Source organism: Ceratotherium simum, chromosome 12 (assembly GCF_057802395.1).
Source record: "Ceratotherium simum simum isolate JZ-2026a chromosome 12, ASM5780239v1, whole genome shotgun sequence".
NCBI lineage: Eukaryota > Metazoa > Chordata > Mammalia > Perissodactyla > Rhinocerotidae > Ceratotherium > Ceratotherium simum.
This window is the reverse complement of record NC_141911.1, coordinates 66,807,160-66,833,107: the sequence shown is the minus strand read 5'-3', so window position 1 is coordinate 66,833,107 and position 25,948 is coordinate 66,807,160. Positions and strand designations below refer to the sequence as shown.

Genomic DNA, 25,948 nt, shown 5'->3' with positions numbered 1-25,948 from the left:
ATGAACCTTCACTCCTATCTCAATACACGAAAATCAATTACAAGTGAATTGCAGATCAAAATGTGAAAGGTAAAATAGTAAAGCTCCTACTTTACTATTTGAGATAATATGAGAGAATATCTTCATGACCTTAGCGTAAAGAAAGACTTCTTAAGACAAAAAAGCACTAATCATAAAGGAAACAACAGATAAATTGTATTCAAAATTATAAACTTCCATTCATCAAGAGGCATCATTAAGAGTGAGAGATAAGTCAGAGTTGGGGAAGATATTTGCAAAGTATACAAGTGACAATGAGTATATATCCAAAATACATGAAGAACTCCAAAAATTAATAAAAAAGACAAGCACATCAAGTAAAAGCTGAGAAAGAACCCCGAACAAACACTTCCTCAAAGAGGATACAGGAAAGGCCAAGAAGCATACGAAAAAGGTCCCAACTTCACTGTTAGGCAGGAAAATGCAAATTAAAATCACAATGAAATACCACTGACATACCACTACATACCCACCAGAATAGCTAAAATTCAAAACAAAAAACTGTCAGCACCACGTACTGAGGAAGACGTAGAGTGATGGGGACTCACACACTCTCGATAGAAATGTAAACTAGGACAACCATTTTGGAAAGCACTTTGGCATTACCTACTAAAAGTAAAGATGGACATATCTGGTGACTCCTAGGAAGAATAACTAACAGAAGCGTGTCATGTGTGCACATGTTCATGACAGTACTTGAATCTTCACAGCAGCACTGTCTGTAATAGCCCCCGAAAGCAAACACCCCAAACAACTGAAGAATGGATAAACTGGGGCGTACCCATACAATGGAATGCTACACCAGCAATGAAAATGAAAAAACTTCGGCCTCAGGCAACAACACAGATGAATTTCAAAATTGCAATATTGAACAAAAGACACCAGACACCAAAAATACACTGTGTATTACTTAATTTATACAAAGTTTTAAAAGCAAAACTAACATTTGGTGTTATAAGTCAAGATAGTGGTTACTTTTGGGAGAATGGAAGGGGTAGTGATTGAAAGGAGGCAGAAGGAGTACTTTTGGGATGCCAGTAACGCTCTATTTCCTAAGGGTGGAGGTTACATGGGTGTGATCACTCTGTGGTAAAGATTGAGCTGTGCACTTACATTCTGAGCGCTTATTTTGTACGTGCATTATGCTTTAACAAAAAAGGAAAAAAAATTTTAATCTCTTTAACAGATACTGTTTCGGGCCGGCCCCGTGGCTTAGCGCGGGTTCGGATCCCGGGCGCGCACCGACGCACCGCCTCTCCGGCCATGCTGAGGCCACGTCCCACATACAGCAACTAGAAGGATGTGCAGCTATGACAGACAACTATCTACTGGGGCTTTGGGGGAAAAATAAATAAATAAAATCTTAAAAAAAAAAAAAAAAAAAAACAGATACTGTTTCAAATACATGCATATCATTCTCTCTCCATGACCTCCATTCGGTAGCAATGAGAGGTACCTGGTGCATACCTAGGGCGGGGAATAGTAGAAGAAAAACAATCTACTAACTGTTAATCATATTTTCTATATGTAACCTATCTGCTCTTGTCATAAATTCCCAGTCTTCTCTGAAGCGAAAAGTAATCCTTTAAATTCCTGATCCTAAAAAAGGCAGAAAATCTTTCAAATAAAACAGTTTTGCCTTATTTAGTTTGATTTGAGATATTATGCTTCTTGTCAATTTACTAAATTCCTTTTTAACTTACAACTGTACTAAATATAGTCTTTTTACAAAATTTAGTATTGACATAAAGAAAATGATTTGGCAGGATGCAACTATAAAAATATTTTTACCTGCAAGAAGTCAATCTGCATACAAGTGCTAGGCAACTTTGGTGTCAAAAAACAAGGGTCTGTCGTGCAATTTTCATATTCAATTCTATCTGGAAACTGACTGCATTCTAGCTGTGAGCTGTGTCCTCTGACCATCACAGCACTAGTAGCTGATCCCTTCACTTGGTGCCCTTGAAACTCAACAGGCTATAGGTAAAGTATTAAAATAAATATTGTGTAAGTATATATTCACATATATATTCACAATGTATATATACATAGAAAATAATACATAATTCAGCTTTCTATTAAATATTACTTAATGTAAATAATTACTAAGGGACTACTACTGAAAACCGGGAAATACTCCTATTATCCTAAAACATACATTAAGGGTAACTAATTTAAAGTGCGTTGATTTAACTGAATTCAATTTCAACTAAATAAGTACGAATTTTTTTATTATGAGCATAAGGAGTGTAGTAATAATGGACTAATTAAGCCAGAAAGCCACAGTGGCTCCTTTCTCTCTGTTTCCACTGCACATTATACAACTTTCCATTGTAGACGTACCACATTATACTACCATGATGTTCCTTCTTATCTGTATACTAACTGTACTGTAAAGCCCCTGAGGGAGAGGCCTTTTTGTTCCATCAGGGTAGCACCTGCATTTAACACCATTGTTGGCACATAGGAGGCAACTGATAAACATATAATAGGAAGGGAGGAAAGGGAAGGAACACAGGAAGCATTTTCCTTTGTTTAAGGGTTTTGTAAACTATCAGGTTTAACACAAGAGGGATGGTGGGCTCTCTGCCTCCCAGAAGACCTGATGCTCTTGCTCTGAGAACAAAGGCCTAAGAGTGTGATTCCGATACAGATGTGTGCCTCGAGAGGTGCTTTCATCCCCTCAGAGACTTGGTCTGCTTTCAGGCTTCAAATGGCTTTCTCTGCTGCCCCCTTGAGGGTTCCAGGATTTTTACTCCACACAAGGTGACAAAGCCTACCCAAAATGTGGAAAAATAAGATTGCTAATATAACTAAAGGAATGGACACAAAGGATGAATTCATTTCTAACTGATAAATTAACAAAATGACAATAATATAAAATCTGAATATTCTCTTATTTAAAAATGAAGATTTTAAACTACACATTCGAAAGGAAAATCAAATCTAAAATGTCTCTTATACAGGACTTTTGTTGAAAATATTATTCTGAATTTTAAAACATATACATTTCAATAAAAAAAGTCTCAACTGTTAAAGACTGTATATTTCTGCTTTGTTTGATGGGGAATACATATTCTCCACAAACAAACAGATGCCTTGTTTTCTATGCTTCTATGTAGATCTCTTCCAGAGGTCTATTAGGTTTTAGGAATAGAATCACTATTTACAAAACCCAACCATTTATATGCTGTTGTCTCTATCAATTTTTGATGGGGAGCAGATAGGACAACTTAAGAGCTTGGGTTATGTATGCTTCTATACCTTCAGTCAGAGGTAGAAGCGTGCAGTAGACTACCAAAAGTTAAAGGTCTTCATTTTGTCCTCCACAGAACATTCATTGATTGTACTGTACACATCTTCGTGTCCACCCCCTAGGTTATGTATGCATATACACTGCATTACTAGTTCATTAGTGACAGAGAGAGGGCCCGCGCCAAAAAAACAGGGAGGAGTCATTAGTTCCTCTTGTTCTTAAAACCAGGTTAATTCTTTATGCTCACTAACCTTCTGCCTATGAAAACACTGATAGTTGTGTAAAAAACAGCAGGAAAACACAGTGGCTTAGAAAATCAATGTTCTTCACAAAATTTACCTTAGGGTCACAGGTTTTCCTCTCTGTTTGTTTAGGAATAACAGCCAGAAAAGCAGTCTCTTCTTCACCTCCCAAGGAAAAGAACTAGAATATAATATCAATAAGTGTGTTAGCTAGAATAGTTTTGTAGGTGATTCATGAGTATTTGGAAAATACTCCCAAAACTTAAAGCTAAGTTTGTCCTTTGAAGATACATTTGCTTCTCTCTATACACACATATAAGAAGCCACCCCAGCAAAGAGTGATCTAGCAGATAAGATACTCCGCTAATCAATGTAAAATTCAGTATATTAGAAAATTAGAATTCTAAAATTTTAACCGAATTTTTTAACACTAGAAGAAATTGTTGAGTACATAATAAATCATCCATCAAACCTAATACTTATGTTAATGCAGATTATTTAATTCAAAAATTAGTATGAAATCAAACAAGGAAAAATTATAAACAGTGCAACAGTTTAAAGAATGAATTATCTTCTAGAAACCACAAAACACAAGATATAGACAATAGCAACTAGTCATTTTTAGCTCATCAAGTAACTATATAAAATAACCACAATTTCTAAGATGAATTAGACAGACTTAGAAAATAAATTCAACTGTAGAAGTAATTTTTTTTTCTTTTTTTTTTTTTTTTTTTTGCTGAGGAAGATTTGCCCTGAGCCAATCTTCCTCTATTTTTTTTTAGTATGTGGGCTGCCAGCACAGCATGGCTGCTAACAGAGCGGTGTAGGTCCATATCTGGAAACCGAACTCAGCCCACCAAAGCAGAGAGTACTGAACTTAACCACTAGGCCACTGGGGCTGGTCCCTAAAAGCAATTTTTTATGCTTGAGAAATATGGAGAAAAAAAATTTCCTCAATAGACAGAAGAGGTAAAGTAGTGTATTTCTTCAAGTAATGGTCACCTTCCTGTAATAACACTATATACAAGTACAATCGCCAACCAAGTAGTTCTTGAAAACATTCAACTCATATTTAGAATTTTCTATTATAGTGAGTTTAAAAAATCAACTGGCATAGTACTTTCTCTGCTGGAATAGCTCCTTGGGTATGTGTAGCTAATTATACTTACAGAAATAAGATGGAGGTGGCATTATGTGTATCCTCAAAGAGCACCCTAACTTTAAGTTTTGAAAGTTCCTTCTATCATCAGCATACATGAAGAGGTTGTTTTAGAGAGTTGTAGTAAGAAAGCCATTACCAAAATACAAATACTCTCCTATATTAATGCTAAAAAGATTTAAATAATTTTTTAAAGGCTTTTTTTTTTGAGGAAGATTGGCCGTGAGCTAACATCTGTTGAAAATCTTTCTCTTTTTCTTTTTTTCTCCCTAAAGCCCCAGTATATAGTTGTATATCCTAGTTGTAGGTACTTCTAGTTCTTCTATGTGGGACGCTGCCTCAGCATGTCCTGACGAGTGGTGAGTAGGTCCGTGCCCAGGATCCCAACTGGTGAACCCTGGGCCATGGGAGCGGGACACGCAAACTCAACTGCTATGCCACCGGGCCAGCCCCTAAATAATGTTTTTTGCAAGAGATTGTAAGACCTTTTTCATTACTGTGATATTACAACAGATTTTTTAAAAATATGTTTATTTTATTTATTTGACATTATATGACATTTATTTTAAACAGCAACTCATTCTGGAGGAAAAAAAAGTGATAGTGTTTATTTGCAGGTTATACTTTGTGATAACTGTCCTTGAAAAAGTTTAAACCCTATTTTTTTCAAGTGAAAAAAAAAACCAGTAAGAATGTGATCATTTGAGGGGGCAGCCCTGTGGCCTAGTGGTTAAGTTCAGCGCGCTCCACTTCGGCAGCCCGGGTTTGGTTCCCAGGCATGGACCTACACCACTTGTCAGTGGCCATGCTGTGGTGGCAACCCACAAACAAAACAGAGGAAGACTGGCACAGATGTTAGCTCAGGGTAAATCCTCCTCGGCAAAAAAAAAAAAAAAAAACAAAGTTTGATCATTTGTAAGCTAAATTATACAGTTGCTGATTCTTTATGAATTTATACATTTGATCTTGTATATAAGGGTGAAAATGGTTGAGCCACCACAAAATGGATTTTGTTTGTTTTGTTTTGTCCTCTTTTAGGCAACAGAGCTTCAGCTGCAGCTGTAATTGTCAATGACAATTCTTGGATTAGGCAATGCTTGCAAATTTGCAAAATTAGCTTCATGATAAAAGATTTGTTATTTAACCAAATTTTCTTGACTACACAGGACATTTATACAAAAGACAGCTGGCTCATCTAAACGAGTATAAAGGGGTAACTAATTATAAATGAGTTTGAAAACTGACAATACAAACATAAAATTATACGCCATACCTATATATATACAAATATAATTTCTGGCTACTTTACATTTTAAAAGTTAACTCACCTGCAAAGACTGAAGTGGTTCACTTGGTTCATCTTCATTTTCTTTTATAATCTTTGGAATAGAATACTAATATAAGATAAACCAAAAGGCAATAGTAAGTTACACAAGAAAATATAAATTTCTATTAGACATATAAGAAATATAAGGACACCATCAATAATAATCAAAGAAATAAAAACTAAATGTTGATTAAACACTATTATCACTTAGCAAGAATTTTTAAAAATCTTAACAGTACTGGTAAATATGAAGTGAAATAACTATTCATATTATAAAACAGATTTTTATTTATTATTTTTTTTTAATTTTATTTATTTTTCCCCAAAGCCCCAGTAGATAGTTGTATGTCATAGTTGCACATCCTTCTAGTTGCTGTATGTGGGACGCGGCCTCAGCATGGCCAGAGAAGCAGTGCGTCAGTGCGTGCCCGGGATCCGAACCCAGGCCGCGAGCAGCGGAGCGCACGCACTTAACCGCTACGCCACGGGGCCAGCCCCAGAAAGATTTTTAGATTAGACAATATATATCAAGAACCTAAAAAAGTTTTTCTTAGCCTTTCAAGTTATCACTTCCACTTCTGGGAATCAAATCTAAGGAAATAACTTAAAATGCAAACGATTTATGTGCAAAACAATTTACTAAACTTTAACTTATAATAGCAAAATGCTGGAAATAATCTAAATGTTCAAAATAGGGAACTGTTTGTCCAAAGCATAAGATATAAATAGGATAGAATGGTAAGTAACCCTTAAAAGATCTATTTAAGAAGAGTTTTTAATAATGTGAGAAAATACAATATGATATTAAGGGGAAAGGATATAAAACTATTTGTACACATCAATCTACTATTTTTTTAAAAACAGGCCAAAAAATGCTGGAAATGTTAATAATTATCTCTGGGTGGTACAGTAAGTTTTATTTTTCTTCACTTTTTTCTGTATTTAAAAAAGAAGGAAAAAAATCAAGATTATTAAGAGAAAAAAAGACTGATGACATGGAAAATAGAGTAAAATACAAAATGGGGGCAAATGAAACATTTCACTTTCTTTTCTTCCAAACATGCCTGCTAGAAAGAGCAGTGCCATATAATAAAGAATTGTCCCTTCAAAAATGCTAATAGCATCCCCATTGAGAAACACTAATCTAGATGATTTAGTCTAGAATTTCAATTCATCCTAGTTAATACTATTATTTTTTATATTATTACCATAGTTCCCAAATTGTGCCACGAGGTACTTTTGGGGTGCCACAATGAACTCAACAGGGCTCCACAAGATGTTTTAAATTTGAGGGAAATACAGTGTCACTCAGCATCTCTCGGACACTGACTGAACTACTAGCCCAAAGTAGTTAGTTTCAACATCAGATCTCACGTCATTTCTTTCAATGATATCATATCTTTGTGAAGCTGGGTTTTCGGAAATTGCTATGATAAAAATCAATTACTACGCGAAAATCAATGTGGAACAAGAAAACTAATCCAAGGTTTGAGAAGTTGTACAGTGCCCAATGAGTGCACACATTCCATTAGTAATTGTGTTTATTTAAAAATAAAATGCTTATAGTAATCATTTCACAACATATTCATATATCAAAGCATTATGTTGTACACCTTAAACTGATACATTATATGTCAATTACATCTCAATAAAACTAGAAAAAAATAAAAATAAAATGCTTACTAAGTTACTAGGACATAATACTTATTAAGTTGTTTAATGCTACTAACTACTTAATAAATGGAGCTGCTAGGTATTTCTTTTGGCCAAGGGATGCAATGACAACATTATTGAGATACAAGGAGGGGTCATGAACTCTAAAAGGTTGGACCATCCGTATTACTATAATCTCATTACAAATTACAGGACATTCTATATCAAAATAAAAGAATATACTGATAGGAAAAAATACATATACCTGTTGAGAATCCTGGTTCAGATGAGGAGACTTTGGTAAAGCTTGTGAAACTGCTGTAGTCAGTTGTTTCCTAGCTATAATGGACAAAAATCAAATGATCTTATTCATCATACATACAATAGTGGTCTAAAATTTTTTTAAACTTACTTTTAAAACTGAATGAAACAAGGAATATAACTTAAATTTTAAGATGAGGCAAAGTCTTGATAATGTTGAATCTGGACTGTGGGTATCTGAGAATTCACTGTACTATTCGCTCTGTTTGTTCAAACATTTTCATGATAAAAATTAAAAAAAAAAAAAGGAAGCCTTTTTGGTTACTTTCTAAGTCAACAGTAGGAATGCTTCCTTTTCTTTTTCTTTTTTTCAAACTAATTGAAAAATAAATACTGAGTCAACAGCTAATAACCTATACTAAAAATGGTAAAAATGAAATATTAACTAATTGTTAGAAGCAAAAAAGCCAAGACCACCATTACACTGTTGCTGTGTGCAAACACAGAAAAGGAAAAAGCACTTAATGCTATTTCCGAATGTATCTTAAATCCATTTGACTATTGTTTGGGGAAAAAACTTCAACAATTATTTTCTTTTTTTTTTTTTTTTTTAAAGATTTTATTTATTCAGTTTTTTCCCCCCAAAGCCCCAGTAGATAGTTGTATGTCATAGGTTCACATCCTTCTAGTTGCTGTACGTGGGACTCGGCCTCACGTTGGACGGAGAAGTGGTGCCTCGGGGCGCTCCCGGGATCCGAACCCGGGCCGCCAGCATCAGAGCGCGCGCACTTAACCGCTAAGCCACGGAGCCGGCCCCAACAATTATTTTCTAAGTACAGTGTGCCAGGCACTGGGGAAAGAGCACTGCACAAGACAAATAAGATCTCTTGGAAAGGGAGGGCCACTGAACATAAACAAATAAACCAGATAAATTCAGACTGTGATACAGGAGGGTTTCATAACAAAGTTAGATATGATAGAAAATAACTTTAGACGGGCTGATCGGAAAGATCGGACAGATCTCTCACGGGAAGTAACATTTAAGCCAGACCTGAAGACAGGAAAAAGACCAGCTATGCCAGGGGTACAGGTGTTCAGGCAAAGGCAGAACAGGTATAAAGACTCTGAGACAGAAAAGTTGGCAAGTCTGCAGACGGAAAGGACAGGGCGGCCAGACCATATCACCTTATCGGGTATCTGTTTAAAAATAGGATTTTTTTTCTTAAAAGAAAAAGTGCATATTCAATAATTTTAATTTCTTCTGAAGTCACCAAGAAAACTATAATTTTAAAGTGATTATCACTGTAAAAAAATCATAGCTATATCTGGTGTAAACTTCCTTCTTAGCCAATTGTTATTTCTGGTTTCATTATTTTCCTGTTAAAATTCAGAATACATTAAATGAAACAAAAATAAGTGGATTTGGGAACTTCATGTTATTCTAAAAAGAGCTTTAAAAAGGCACTGAATGAAAATTGATGTTTTTTCCTTTATTGTCTTTACTCAAGAAAAAAAATTGTAAATTAACATTTCTAAGATATAGTCAATCATCTCACAAAAACTTCAACATACTGGACAAAATGTTTTTTAACACTTTGACACATCCTAAATTGGTTAGAAAACTGATTCTTCTCTAATTCCATTTTTTTGTGTGTGAGGAAGATTAGCCCTGAGCTAACACCTGCTGCCAATCCTCCTCTTTTTGCTGAGGAAGATTGGCCCTGGGCTAACATCCATGCCCGTCTTCCTCTACTTTATAAGGGATGCCACCACAGCATGGCTTGACAAGTGGTGCGATGGTGTGCGCCCAGGATCCAAACCTGAGAAACCAAGGCTGCTAAAGCAGAGCGCGCACACTTAACCACTACACCACCTGGCCAGCCCCTCTAATTCTGTATTCAACTCCATGGTCATTTGTTATACTCCAATAAATAGATTCAATTTTCTCACATTGTCTCAAGAAAACCAACTTACTCCTTTTTAGAGAAATATATTTCTATCAGAAAACAAATAGTCAATCCACATTACTCACAGATTCTGCCTACTCACTAAAATTTATTTGGAACTCTCAAATCAATATCCTGTTTTTGAGGTTATTTGCAGACATGAAGAGCTACAAATAGATGAGTTGCCTGACACACACATGCCCAGCTGAGGGAGAACAAGGTGACACTCTGATTTCCTGAGCTCTCATACTATAAACAAGTGTCCTTTTCATGGTCTATTTAGTAAATTTTTTGTGTTTTGGGGCTTTTTGTTGGTGATTTTGCTATTTAAAATGCTCCCTAAGCATAGTGGTGTCTAGTGTTCCTACATGCAAGAAGGCTGTGAGGTCCCTCAGGGAGAAACTATGTGTGTTAGATGAGTTTCTTTCAGGCACGAAGTACAGTGCTATTGGCCATGAATTCAATGCCAATGAATCAACAAAAAATATTAAATAAGATGTCTTTAAATAGAAATACACATAAAACAAGGTTTTGTATTGATCGGTTGATAAAAATGCTCTGACCAGATATCTGAAGGAACTTCACCCTATATTTCCCCTAAAAGCAATGGCTCATTGTTCACTAATTCAGTGTTTGCAGTGACTCTATAGAACATAACTACTGCAAATAATGAGAATCAACTGTAATCCTCTTTTTCAACTCGATGAGAAAAAACAGATTTTCCAAAACTAAATTCTGTAATTCCTAAATCTTCATATTATGAAACTATATCCTTATATGACATTATATATCTACCCATATTTATTTTTCACTAAAGTTTTTTCCTTATTTTTAATTTTTTAGAAAATAAACTGTAACAATTGCCATAAAATTTAACTACATTTAAAGAAACATTTCAGTAGGTACAATAATTTATTCTTATTTTTCTCAGGAATCCCTTGAGATATTCAAATAAGAGCTCAATTTTAACTTTTCTTTGAGAGTATCATAAAGTACATTGTTCATTCACATTCATACGTATATAATATTTACTATATTTACTAATGTGTTCTATAATATTGTTTTTCTTTAAAAAATGCTATTGGCAACATACCATAAGCAAAGTCAAAAGACCAATGACAGTGAAAGAAAATACTTGCAACATATATCATAGATAAAGGGTTAATATCTCTAATACATAAAGAATTTACAAATCAAGGAGAATAAAAAGACCAACAGCCATTAAAAAACTGGACAAAAGGGTAGAACAGACAGTTCATGAGAAAAGATATATAAATGACTCAAACATATAAAAAGATGCTCAATTTCACTTGTAGTAATAGAAATACAAATTTAAAATACACTGAAATGCCATTTCTAATCTATTAGATTGGCAAAAATTCAAGCTTGGCAACATATCTATTGGCAAGGCTGTGGAGAAACAGGCATTCTCCTACATTACTGGTGGGAGTGAGAAATGGAGGGAATTTTGAAGTATCTAATAAAGCTACACATTTACCCAGTAACCCTACTGCTAGGAATTTGCCTTGAAGACACACCTCCAACAATATGCAAAAGCCCATATATTTATACAGATATACATATAGATATATACGGTTACTTACTGTCCCATTATTTGTAATAGCAAAATATTGGAGATGGGTTGCATAAATGATGGTTTATCTACACAGTGGAATATTACACAGCTGTAAACAAAGAAAATGAGGATGTGTCCTATGAAGTGATTTCCAGGATATATTATTAAGAGAAAAGAGGCAAGGTGTTAAAAAATATACAGAGTATGGTCTCTTTTGTTGAATAAGAGGAAACAAGAATTTATATACAGAGATATTTATTTTTACAAAAAAAACACAGGTGTGGTATATTGGTTACCTACAGCAGGTAGGTAGGAATGGGATGGAAGGAATTTGAGGCATTTGAGTATGTGTTTTTATATAGCTTTAACTTTTGAACTAGGTTAATATTTTACACAGTCAGAAACAAAAATAAATCAACAAGGATGGGCAAAAAAGCCCTCATACTGAATAAAAACAATGAACTTAACTATACTTAAATCAAATGATAACATAATCACTCTAAAGAAAAAAACGTAACCCAAGTAACTTTTGAACATAATACTCCAACTATATACTCTCAGTAGGACACATTCTAAAAACAAACCAAAAAAAAAACTGCAAAGATTTGTGAACTTTACAACTCTGTAGAAGTTTTTTGCTAGTGGTGATATTACTGTAACAATTTGGAAATCGTTTGGTGTGTATTGTAGAACCGAGAAAGTAAATATACTGACGTTGTTGGGACCCAGGGCCCTCTCTCACTGTGGGAGTAAAGAAGCACATTTATGGAATGGAGAAAAGAGAGGAAGAACCCTGAGGCTTAGAACTGGAATTAGAGATATCAATATGAACTCAAGATTTTTTTTAAAAAAAAAAGCTATCTCCTAGCACATAACCAAAAATGTATGATAAGAATGGATTATAACACACACGCACACACACATACACACATTTGCTTATAGGTACCTATATACGGTTATATATGCATAGGATATTTCCTGGATACCCTGGAAGGAAACTGCAGCTAATTCTGAGGAGAGGACTGAGGGACTGTAGTAGGAAGGATATTATCCTCTGTTAGAATTGATTTACCAAGTACATGTATTACCTATTCAAATACTATGTGATTCTTTAATGTAGCAAATATCCAAAAGCAAATATCTTCTTATCCTTGGAGCTATACAGAGAACAATCCAAAACAAACACGTGGTTCTAACCTTCACGATTGCTATCTGGCTCATACGTCTGCAGGGCTTCTTGTTGTTGAAAGGTAGTATTTTTCTTCTTCAGTATTTCCAAGCCTTCTAAAGCTGTACTGTGTTCAGACAAGGATTTTAAAAGGGAAATGTTATTTACTAGTCCAGAAAGTTCTGAAGAATTTCTAGGACTATTCCAGTATTGTTTGCTTTCTCCAGTAGTTTCTACTTCAGTATGGTCATGGGATAAACTTCCAATCCTTTCCAAATCTTCAGATTCAGGAATACGTGCTTCTGTGTCTTTGGAAATAGAACGCTTTTTTCCCAGAGGGAAAAACAAAGAATCGGAAACTTGAGAATTTGGTTTATCGAGTGCAATACATTCTTCAGAGTGATTCTGACTGGCACTTAATAGTTGGATACTGATATCACTGCTGGAGGTTGATGGTAAAACCTGTTCATCATTTTTGTCTAAGTCACTTCCCACAACGAAAGGCTGAGGCTGAGCGTGTTCCGAAAATAGGTTATTTTCAGGAGTCTGATTAGTGGCTATGTTTAAAAAAGGAGGGATGTGTAAATTAGTATTCATACCTTTAGATTTATTCGGGAGTGAAGCAAAATCATAGTTAATTCTGATTTTTTCAGTAGATTTATTAGCATCTTCATCATTGTCTACGTATACATCATCAGCCCACTCTAAAGATGAGTCAAAATTGCTTAACGTGTCACTATACTCCTCTATTTCTCTTCCAGTGTTTCCAGCTTTCCAAGGTCCTGTGTCAAAACCTACACAAGTTTTATCACAAAACTGTGATAGCAGAGTCTCTTTAATAGGAAATGTCTCTGTAGGTGTACTCGCAGTAGACGCTGAGAGAGGCAAACGTTCACTGCCAACTTCTTTACAGCCTGTATCCTCACACCTCTTTTGAACACCTACGTTGCCATCATTAACGGAAGTTTCCTTTACCCAACCCTCTGAATCCCGGGAAATTTTATTGCTTTCCCGTGATTCCTCCTCAGTGTCACTGGTTTCAAAATTGTTCAGATCAAAAGTGACCTCCACAAGAGGTTCTGTCACATTACTCATAGGTTCACGAATATTATTAAGACTGTCATCATCATTATTACTTTTAGCAAACGTGTGGGTAACGTCATCAGAGATCCTAGCACTGCTACTTAGAGGAGAGGCCACGTGCAGATGGTCAGATTCTGGCAGACACAACACCAGGCGTTCACATTCCTTTTCCGGTGTTCCACACATATTCACCTCCTGAGCATTTTCTCTAACGCGAATTGATCCTTTTACATACATCTGGTCATTCTGATGAACAGGTATTTTATTATTTTCCTGAATGTCTGATTCTGATAATAAGCCATCATTTTCTACATTGCTACAGGTAACTGGTAAGTTGTTGCTTTCACAGAATGAAGGCATTTCTAATTTTACTTCCTGATCCCAGGATTGATCATTATTATCTACTGGCTTGTTTTCATTATATTTTCTCCCCTTTTCAGCACATGTTTCAAAGAATTGTACCCTTTTTTGCACCAAAAGGTCTTTCAAATTTAAATTTATATTCTCCTCCTGGGACTTGGGTTTTCTTTCTATATCGTGTCCATCTTCAGTAGAAGAATGTATAGGCAAACTCTGTGAGGATACATACATGGCCCACCGGCTTTTATTTCTCACGGTATTTTCCGATTGATGCTGGAAGTGTAACCTTTCTGTGCTCTTCACCTCAGCACACTCTTCCCCTTCAATTAAGTACTGTGGTTTATTAGGAACGTTTATAGTTCCTTGTGGTTGTATCTGAGGGAAATGTTCTGCAATCTCAGAATCTAGTTCCTTACAAATACTGGTTGATTTGGACTTCAGAAGAGCTAATATCTGCGCTTTGCTTCTGATGTTTTGTGAAACCCCTAAACAGTGAGATGCCAAACCATCTCTTTTCCTGGCCTCATTGGTCAGTAAGGAATCTGATTGCTTATTTACAGAACTGCTAGGAAAGCAAAAATAATTTTCTTCACATAGCATTTCTGGGTTAATCTTGAAGGATGGAATAGAGACAACTGAAGAAAACGGTATGCCATTTCTCTCTCTGCTCTTATAAGTGTCAGTGTTCTCAGGGTCTGCTGGCATATTATTTATATCTTTCTTGCCAACAGTAGAAAACAAAGAAGTTGTGCTGCAGAATGGAGAAAGAAAAACAGGGCCGGGTTTCTTAGCCTCAGGTGATGCAGCTGATTCACCCTTCTCCATAATCACCATTTTCTTTGGCACTTGACGTGGTCCTTGAAAACCCTAAAAATATTAAAATAATTATTAGCCGTTCCATTACCTATAAAGAAAATGTGAAATAAACTAGCTAAAAAAAAGGAAAAGACAAAAAGAGTGTGTTTGTTTTGCAAGCTAAAGTAATAATTAAGATATAAAGTTTGCTAAGTTAAAATGCAAACACTCATTTGTATTAAGATTTTTCTAATTAGGGTTTACGTACTTTCTACCTAAGCACATACTATGAAGTACCATTTTAATGACAGAGTACAACAGCTTCAAAATTCACTACTTCTTGAAATGATTTTATAAATATATATTGATTTATTATTTTCAACAGAGAAACTTACAGTAAACTTCCTTTTCAAACCAGCAGGCTGACATCCAAGAGGCCGGCCAGAGGATATAAACCTCCTTGAATTAAACTCTGCTGCTGTGTTAGTGACATCCTGTTTAACAGCTATGCTTCCAGGAACTTTAACCTCCTCAACTGTGATTAAGTATCGATCGCTTTCTAAGTCATCTCCAGGTTTCACCTAAATTTTAGGGAATAAATGTCAAAATCATATACATCTAATTATTTGATTATCTGGGTATTCCAGTAAGCTCACCAGCACTAGCAAGACACAATGGATATTCAATAGTTGTTGAATGAATGAATCAATAACTAAATTCTTTGTTTATTATTATGCACTAGGTAACTATCAACAAGCACAAAAAGGATAATAACACAACAAAAAGGGCCGGCCCCTGGTGGCACAAGCGGTTAAGTGCACGCGTTCCGCTGCAGAGCCCGGGGTTCGCCGGTTCGGATCCCAGGGGCGCACTGACGCACCGCTTGTCAGGCCATGGTGTGGCAGCGTCCCATATAAAGTGGAGGAAGACGGGCATGGATATTAGCCCAGGGCCAGTCTTCCTCAGCAAAAAGAGGATTGGCAGATGTTAGCTCAGGACCGATCTCAGGACTGATCTTCCTCACAAAAAAAAAAGGGGGGGGGCCCTGGCATAGCGGTTAAGTGCGAGCACTCCGATACTGGCCACCCAGGTTCAGATCCAGGGTTTGGATCCTGGGAGTGAACCGACACACCGCTTGTCAAGCCATGCCGTGGCCTCCCATACAAAGTGGAGGAAGACAGGCACAGATGTTAGCCCAGGGCCAGTCTTCCTCACCAAAAAGAGTAGGATTGGCATGGATGTTAGCTCAGAGCTGATCTTCCTCACCAAAAAAAAAAAAAAAAAAAAAAAAACCACAACAAAAAGAAACGTCACTAACTATTGTTTACTTAACAATACACACTGGAGACCTATATGAGGCCCTCTCTTACACGCTGGGAATACAAAGACAAGTAAGAAAAATATGCCTCATCTCAAGTAAGAAAAATATGCCTCGTCTCAAGGAGTTCACTTGGAATCCATACAACTAAATCTAATTTTTTTAATTAGAGCTATTAAATCTCAATTATATATCTCAATAAATTAACATGAATTAGATACATATCGATAATTATGACAAATTAAATATTATTATAAATTATTACAGTTGCTTAAACAATCATATTCCAAAGAAGCCTTTTTAATCACCTTAATAAAATATAGCACTTGCCACCATCTCTGACTGCAGTATAAAAATAAGATTATCAACCTAGTTGATAAGTGTGCTTAGTCTTTACTAATGAAATGATTTAAAATGAAATAATAACAACAGTAGTTACCCCTAATTAAGCATCTACTAAGACAGCGCTTCTCCCAGACCCTCTTTTGACAGATATAAGAATACTACCACCACTAGTAATGTCGTACAAAATCTTAAAAGATTAAATACCATGGCCAAAATCAACATAATGAAAATATGCATTTTAACACTTTTAGAATCACTGTACTAAACTGCTAAGCACTTTACATAAATTATTTCTAATTTTCAGACCAACCCAATGAAGTCTAGCTATGGCCTATATTTTACAGTAGAGAAGTTAGACAGAGAGGTTAGATTAACTAGGAAGTATTTGAAAGTGGGAAATGAACCCAGAATGACCAACTCTAATATCCTTATTCTTTACACTAAAATAAGCCTTTAGTTCCTTTTCCTTCTTTTTTTCCAACAGGGGAAAAACACAGAATACATACTTGAGAAAATATTTCAAATAGGAATAATTTCACAAAATACTTCCCACTGCAGTTCTCTATCAAAACCATGTAATAGAGTCAGACAACAGAGTCACTTCCTGGGTTCAAATCCAGCCCTACTTCTGTAATTCTGTGAAACTGGCAAGGTACTTAACCTTTCTGTACTGCACTCCTAACATATAAAAATCACAGGGCTGTGTACAGATTACACGAAACGATATGTAAAAGCTTTTAGCACAGAGTCTGGCTAATAATAAACGTTCAAGAAATATTAGCTATAATTATCACTATTAGTACCATGACTACACTATTTAAGAATATTCATAAAGGAAGTAAAGAGATTTTTTTCAAGAATAACTTAAAAATAAGATAAAAACATTAAAATACCTCAAGGCACTTAAGAAATATACTATCCAAACAGTCTCCTTTGTCATCATATAAAATCGCCTATATTAAAACAAAATAAATGTTAAAAAGGAACAGAGCATAATTCTGCTTTTCTTAAACATCTTGATTAGCAAATCTAAAATTGTTACATAAGGAAATCACATAATGAAAGAATTATCCACTTTGTTAACTTGGATTAGAAAGTGCATCCATTTCAAATGTTTACTAAGGATCTATTCAGTGCATGCAAGAGAGCAAAGGCATATACATAAGAAATTCAAGAACTTAATCTCTACCAGGATTTTGGAATGGAACTGGGAAAAAAAGAGAATTGGAATGCGTTAGAGGGGGCAAAACAGGAGACAAGATCCATAAAGAGATTATTGCAATGGTGTGATATTGGAGGATCGGAAGATGATTAGTGCCTGCAATAAGTCATCAGCATTGGGATAAGACAACTGTTTATGAGGTATAACAAATAAAACTTGTTGATGTGAGGGATAAGGGAGAAAAAGGAAGCTACAGTGATTATCACTTTCTGGCTTTCTCCTTGTGTCTCTCTGGCCATTTTTCACAGCAGTTTCTCCACTAGCCCCTTAAATATTGCTGTTCCCATTACTTTGGAAAACAGTTTGGCAGTTCCTTAAAAGATTTAAACACAGAGTTACCCCATGATGCAGCAATTCCACTCCTAGGTATATATAAAGAGAAATGAAAACATATGTCTTCACAAAAACTTGCACACAAATGTTCATAGCAGCATTATTTATAATAGCCAAAAGTGGAAACAACTCAAATGTACATCAATTAATGAATGGATAAATAAAATGGGATATACCCATACAACAGAATATTATTCAGCAATGAAAAGGAATAAAGTATTGACACATGCTTCAACATGGATGAACCTTGAAAACATGCTAAATGAAAGAAGTCAGTTACGAAAGACCACATATTGTGTAATTCCATTCATGTAAAAGGTGCTGAATAGGCAAATCTATTGAGAAAGTAAGTAGATTAGTAGTTGCTTAGTGCTGGGAGTTGGGTACTGAGTAGCGACTGCTAATAGGTATGGGATTTCTTTTGAGGGTGACAAAAATGTTTTAAAATTAGATTGTGGTGATGGTTGCAAAACTCTGCGTATACTAAGAACTACTGAATTGTACACTTTAAATGGGTGAATTGAAAAGTGTGTAAATTGTATCTCAATAAAGCTGTTAAAAAAAAATTGGTGTTTCCAAGGGCTCCATCTTTTTCCCTCTATTCTTTACATTCTACACGCCATCCCTGAGCAATATCATCCATACAAATCAGGTCATGTCATGCTTTTGCTCAAATCCTTCCAATGTCTCCACAGCTCCCAAAGAATAAGAACAACAGTCCTTACAATGACCAATAAGGCCTACATAACCCCCTTTATCTCCATTCTCACCCTTGCTCACTCTCTCCTTGTCATTTGCCTAACTCACTAGACATACATATTCATTTACTGGTCTGTCTCCTCCTTGTTATTTCCACAAAGTCAGGGATTTATCTGTTTTGTTCCCTGCTGCATCCCCTAGAACAGTGTGTAACTCATACAGGTGCTCAAAAATATTCATTGAAAACATGAATGAATGAATCCACTCCAGGAGCTTCAATATATCATCTAAATGCCAAATACTCCCAATCTGTATCAGTAGCCCAGAACTCTTTCTCAGGTCCCTACAGCCAATTACTTGAGTGTTTCTATGACACTGAAAATGCAGTATGTTCAACATGGAACTCAAAATCTTCATTTTCCTCCCTAAACTTACCTTTCTTTTTGAGATATCCTAACTCAGTACCATAATTATAATACTAAAACCTGACAGTCATCCTGGATTCTCCTCATCTTCCATATCCAAGACTGTAAGATTCTATAATATTTTTATAATTTCTCTCTAATATTCCTTTCCATTCCAGCCATATTTAATTGCTTATAGTTCCCCAAATGTTTCATACTGTGTCACACCTCCATGTTGTTATAGCTATGACACCATCTTCAGCTCCCCTCCCTCCAACCTATCAATTTTGTTTACAAAACCAAACAAACAAATACTCAAAAAAATATTCTTAATCTGGAAAGACTTCTCTGAGCCCGAGTCAGATTTTGATGTCTCTCTTTTGTAATCTCATAGATCCCTAAGCATAACTCTGTACATATTATAATCCTTAGGCTCTTAGATAAAAGTCCCTTGAAGAGAAAAACTACAATTACAGTTACCATTCACTCGATGCTTACAACGTGCCAGGTACCTTGTTAAGAGCTTTACCTGTTTTCTCCGTTAATCCTCAGGACAACCTTATGAAGTATCATTTCCCCCATTTTACAAAGAAGAGACTAGAGGCCTTGAGAAGCTAAATAACTTGCCAAGATTACACATCTAATAAGTGAAGAGCACGTAGGACTGAGTCCTGAGTAAAAATTTAAAGTTTGGGAAGAGAATGAGCCCACAGAAAATACTTAGAAGTGATCAGTAAGCAACATCAGGAAAGTGTGGTGTCACAGAAGCCAAATGAAGAAGAGGAGCTGTGAAGAAGGAGGCAGGAGTGCTGAACAAGGTCACGAGAAGTGATCGAAGGAGAACGTTAAAATCTGGCAGCTGGAGAAGATCACCACATCCAATAGAGGGAAACATCACCCTAGTAAATAATTCTTTAAAGACTTATAGGACCATGTCACAACCAAAGTAACAGATTCAAAGAAAATCTTAAAAGAGACGAGAATTCTATACATAATTTCAGAAATTGGCAGCTTTTCTAAAATGGTATGTCAACTCCATATGTACCATTTCACTGTGAGCATTATTGTGTTAGAAATATATTTTAATAGGTAGTATTTTCTGTATCGTTAAGCTCTTATTGCATGCAAAGAAAAAATGTGCCAAAGTGCCTAAAAGGTTTCATAGAAAATCTAATTCAAATAAAAAAAATCAAAACAAATTAAATAATATTTAATGAACCTTTATAATGTGCAAATTAATGACTGTGATGTGGAAATCATTTAACAGTTTCTGTTTTCACATCATGTCAGCTTATGGGCATATCTAACATTTTATCATCTACAGAGTTTTCATAATATTCAATCAAAAGGCAAGAACCGAGCCCTTGGACTTACTTTGTTTCCTAAGTGAGTGATCTTCAGAATTCCATCTTGCCACACCTTTGATTTCTTCATCTTTTGATGAGTATATAGTACCTTATTTCCAAAAGTACAAAAGTAAAGAAATGATTTCTATTTATATGTATTGTTATATAGTTTTATACTCTTCCTACACATAAAAAATATTTAAGACATCTTTTATTGAAATAAAAGCACAGATATCATAATAATCACAACCAAACGTCAATTAAAAAAAAAAGAAACTAGGTAGTACAAGGCAAGGGAGGGGAGAAGGAGAGGTAAAATCTAAGGAGGAAGCTGAAAAGTTAACTGAGCAACAGAAATAATTTTGAGCTTCCTGGTCATTGGTGGGAAGGGAAAAATGTGTGTTCTGTGCAGTTCTCACAGTGTAGTCCAGAGACTCCTGGAGGTCCCCAGCATTTTGTCAGGGGTCTATGAGGTCAAAACTATTTTCATGATGTTATTCGCCTTTTCAGGCTCATTCCTTCAGGCATGCATAGTGGGGTCTCCCAGGATTATGTATGTGCAATACTGCAAGATTCAATTTCAGACTGAAGGCAGAAGCATATCTGAGAATTAGCTGTCTTCTATTAAGTCAAATGTTAAAGGGATTTGCAAAAAACCTACAGCAATGCTAGTCTTTTCAATCTGTTTTTTTCTGCTGTTATTGTTTTGGAAAATATAGCTATTTTCATTAAAAAATGTAATTTATGTTAAATGTAAAGGACTTATTACTTTTTAATGAATAAATCTTTTTTAAATTTCTGTTATAATTTTTCATATGAAAGGCATCAATAGATATAAGCCTCATAATAAAAAATTCTTTGGGTTCTGCAACAATTTTTAAGAGTATAAGAGGGTCCTGAGACCAAACAGTTTAACAACTACTGATCTAGAGAGAAGAGGCATGCCAGTTTTTCAAGAGAAAGAAATTATTTCCTGATCCCAAGCTTCCAAAGAATTTGTGCCAAAAGACTTTGTATAACAAACGCGAATAGTAGGCAAGAGATACGGTTGCCAGATAAAATACAGGGCAATGTTTGAGACAGATATACTTAAACTAAAAATTATTCACTGTTTATCTGAAACTCAAATTTAACTGAGTGTCCTACTTTTAGGTTTCAGGTGTTTTTTTTATTTTGTTTTGTTCTGTTTTGTTTTTGGCTAAATCTGGCAACCCTAGCAAGACATTTATGAAATGCGGAAAGAAGGAAGGAAGGAAGAAAAGAGGAAATAAGCAAAAACTGGAAAGACTTACAATAAATTCTCGGCTCTCCATTGTTTCTTCTGAACTTATAAACCAGTCAGGTCCAGAAAATAATCAGTAGTTATTCAACTATTTATGCTCCCTAAAATGAAAAATGACAAGGACTATTCAACCCCTATGAAAAGAATAAATATCAAATACAATTTTTCCCCACAAACTTTTTTTTTTTCCGTAAGGAAGAGTCGCCCTAAGCTAACATCTATTGCCAATCTTCCTCTTTTCACGTGAGGAAGATGCACCCTGAACTAACATCTATGCCAGTCCTCCTCTATTTTGTATGTGGGTAGCTGCCACAGAATGGCCGCTGACAAGCGGTATAGGTCCGCACCCAGGAACCAAACCCGGGCCACTGAAGAGAGTGGCACTGAACTTAACCACTAGGACACAGGGCCAGCCCCCCCCAACAAACTCTTGACCAGAGAGAGGAATCTAAGAGTTCCAAGTTCCATGTAACTACCAAGGGAAACAGAGGTATAATGAAATTATCTGCCCCCGAGGACATATGAAAAGAGTGACACCACACTGTGGAAAAAGAATTTGCTAGGTAGAGAAAACCAAGTGAAATATACAAAATAATTAGCACTCTGCAAGCATTTTTCCAAGTGCCATAATATATATCAGAAAATATGATTCCCCCTCCCCTCCGTGTTTGGTTCCTTATAGAAAGAGCTTCAATTTTTAAAGTTTTTTGAATTGCTATGGCCACCACAAGATGGCCCCCTTGCGTTTTAAATTTTTCCTTTTACATCTTAGAGTCAATATACCACAGGATCTAGGACCAAATATACATTATAATACTTCCACAAGGAAAAATCTCTTCAACATCGTTGCCATGAGTACTGTAGTTATCCTATGCCATTGGATAAAATTGTTATTGTGGGGGCCGCCACCGTGGCTTAGCGGTTAAGAGTGTGCTCTGCTACTGGCAGCCCAGGTTTGGATCCCGGGCGGGCACCAACGCCCTGCTCCTCCGGCCATGCTGAGGCCGCATCCCACATACAGCAACTAGAAGGATGTGCAACTATGACATACAACTACCTACTGGGGCTTTGGGGAATAAAAAAAAAAAGGAGGAGGATTGGCAATAGATGTTAACTCAGAGCTGGTCTTCCTCAGCAAAAAGAGGAGGATTAGCATGGATGTTAGCTCAGGGCTGATCTTCCTCACAAAAAAAAAAAAAAAATTGTTATTGTGGGCAATTTTGGAAATCTAAAATCACTGACGGTGACTTGAAGAAGTAAACAGACATACCAAAGGAAATTATTACTTTATCCCTAAAGAAGTGGTTCCAAAGGTATGATCCCTGCACCAACAGCACCAGCATCACCTGGGAACTAGTTAGAAATTCAAATTCTTGGGTCCCACCCCTGACCTATTAAATCAGGGCTAGTAGTCTGTTTTAACAAGCCTTGTAGGTGACAGGGATACACGCTCGAGTTTGAGAAGATGGCCCTAAAAGACCTGGGGGATTCAATAAAGCTATAATTTGCAGTTCTGGATTCAATTTCTCCTTGATACATATAAAATATATAAAATAGGCTACCTACATATTATATATAAATTACAAATATTTATTTAGTACTTACTATGTGCCAGACATTGTGCTAGGCTGACATACTAAAATGAATGAAATATTATCCCTAATCTCAAGGAATTTTCAGTATAGCAGGGTGATAAACAGTAATTACAATAAAATATGACAGGAATAAGCACAAGAGGGGCACCCAACTCGGTCTAGGGCATTCCTGAAGGATGTAATGTTTGAGCTGGACACTGAAATAACCATTAACCAAGGGAAGATGCCAGGGAATTATTTCCAAATATGAGTCAATATGTACAAAGGCCTGTGGAAGACAGAGCAAGGCGTGATCAAGAAACTCTCACTAGTACGGCTAAGCGGTTGAGTGTAACGTAGTGAGACATGAGACTGAAAAAGTGAGCAATAACAGGATTCAGAGGGCCTTCTATGTTAGGCTGAGTTGTCTGGACTTTCTACAAAGACAGTAGGAAGCCACGGCAAGATGTTAAGCATGAGATTACATTATCTGACTTGGGGTTTTACAAAGATTGCTCCAGCTGCTGTGTGGAGAAAGGATGGGGTAAGAAGTAGGCAAATGAGATATGAATTAATGCCCCACAACATAGTTCACAGGACAGGACCCAGACCTACAGAGGCACTGCCTTTCAGAAATATAACTCCCATATCCTATATCCCTCCCCTCCAGCCCACAGAAATTGTCAGACGCCTAATGAATGGCAAGAAGATAACAGAGAGGTCCAGAGAAACACACCATTCACTGCTGCAGAGCAACTTGCTCCCAGCCACTGAACGGGTTGGACATCCTACGTATGTAGATGAGACTACATGGTGTAGACACAGTGCTGGGCATGTGGCAGTTATTAATCTTAGATCCCTTTAACAATAGCTATCATTTATTCTGTGCAATTATATGGTAGACAGTGTTAAAATGCTGCAAACGCTCACAACCTTATGGTATAGATACTATTTTTCATATTCATTTTACAAAGAAGAAAACTAAGGCACATAATAGGTAAGTAAGTTGCCCAAGATCATAAAGTAAACAAATGGAAGATTCAGAATTCAAAACTAAGCAGCCTAAACTCTGATGCTCATACTCACAAACAGTACATTATATGACAATTTATTGAGTACCTACTATGTCAGGCAGGAATTGGGACTAGATACTTTACATATAATATTCATCAGTCTCATAATCCTGAAGAGTAGATATTATCACCACAATTTAGATTAGGAATCCAGTATTTATTAGTTTAGAATTACTTATATGCTATTTAGGAATTGCAAAATAAATTCCCCATTGTTTTCCTAAATTAGAGATATTACTTGTGGGATTTACTTAAAAGGAACTGAGAAGGTCCAAACTCTCATAAATGGTAAATTAGATTATAGGATTAAACCTCAAAAAAAAAAAAAGGTTAGCTGGATTTAGAAGAGCCCTAATTTCCACTTTCAAAGGAAAGTCAACACTCCTTTCTTACAAGTAAACAGGAAAAATGGTTTTAGCCAACAGCATCATATATTTAAGTGAGGTACAAGGATAAAACATTTTCTGAAAGTCTTCATCTGTCCACATCTGTCAAACAATTCAAGTACTGACCCATCTCTGCAGGGTGAGTTTAGTGCCCAAAGAAGTTTTTATTTTTAAAGTGGTGTGGAGACCTCAGATGCTCTGTGACAATGATATAAGTACAGACATACATAAATGCCTACACTCACATATATACACACACATTATTATGCTGCTTTATACATTTATGTATAAAATTCGGTGCTTTCACTAAAATAGGAGCCATTCTTCCTGTTACGTATGACGAGATGTTTTTGGTCCTTTTGTTATGGAACAAGCAGGATCTCTCGAATCCCAAAATGGTTCACAGATTTAAAAGCTGCAGAGTCACGGACCCAACACCGTGTTAGAAAACCATTCAGTCCAAATAACCAAAGAAGAAGCCCACACTTCATCTGCCAAGATTCTAACTACCAGGATCCTGTGTGACCAAATGACAGTGAAGACTTGACCCTTTGTCAGTCCTGAAAACAAGGAGCAAAACCCTCTCTGGTCCTCACCCGTACGCGGGAACGGCAGAGCAGGGGCTGGGAAGAGCGGTGAGGACGCGGCACCAGCTATGACAGGGAGTCCGACCAAGCCGCGACTGTCACCACCCAATCCTGGCTCCACACAGCACCCTCCGGTCCGCTTCCGGCCGAGCAGAGTCTCTGGTCCCCTCGCCCCAAATCAGCTTCGCCGCCTGTCGCTCAAATCCCGGCGCCTACCCACCCTCACGCCCCGGAAACCCCGGGAATCAGTTCACTTCACCGTCCATTGCACGAAATCCACTTTCGAATTTCTCCCGCGAAAGGCTGTGACGTCATTAGCCCGGGACCGCACCAGACCAGGACCCCATACTTAGCCCGCCCACCAGAGCCCCCGTCAGAACGGCCGTTCTCAAACCGCCAATCAAATTCTTCCCTAGCTGCGAGCCTCCTTGGGCGGGCGCGTTCTGCGATGCCCCGCCCCCCGAGCCAGCCCACGCCTGTGACGTAAGAGACGGCGCACCGCCCCTGGGCC

At 36.5% G+C, this 25,948-nt stretch overlaps 1 protein-coding gene across 8 annotated transcripts in view; it reads right to left on the bottom strand.

The window, feature by feature from the left end:
• Positions 1-25,942, bottom strand: part of ZGRF1 (zinc finger GRF-type containing 1) — a 61,070-nt gene extending 35,128 nt beyond the window's left edge. For 2 of the 8 annotated variants that reach the window (XM_087437722.1, XM_087437720.1), the window contains exons 1-10: positions 25,447-25,767; positions 21,828-21,918; positions 20,564-20,644; positions 17,425-17,484; positions 15,264-15,449; positions 12,660-14,940; positions 7,945-8,018; positions 6,028-6,093; positions 3,635-3,718; positions 1,831-2,016 (exon numbers count right to left, since the gene is read on the bottom strand). In XM_087437722.1, the coding sequence (XP_087293848.1) occupies positions 1,831-2,016; positions 3,635-3,718; positions 6,028-6,093; positions 7,945-8,018; positions 12,660-14,940; positions 15,264-15,449; positions 17,425-17,484; positions 20,564-20,644; positions 21,828-21,848 (3,039 nt within the window). In that variant the 5' untranslated portion in view covers positions 21,849-21,918; positions 25,447-25,767. Of the gene's footprint in view, positions 1-1,830; positions 2,017-3,634; positions 3,719-6,027; positions 6,094-7,944; positions 8,019-12,659; positions 14,941-15,263; positions 15,450-17,424; positions 17,485-20,563; positions 20,645-21,827; positions 21,919-25,446 lie in introns of all 8 variants that reach the window. The other 6 variants (XM_087437721.1, XM_087437719.1, XM_087437716.1 and 3 more) reach the window with 5 other exon arrangements.
• Between the last annotated feature and the right edge of the window lie 6 nt (positions 25,943-25,948).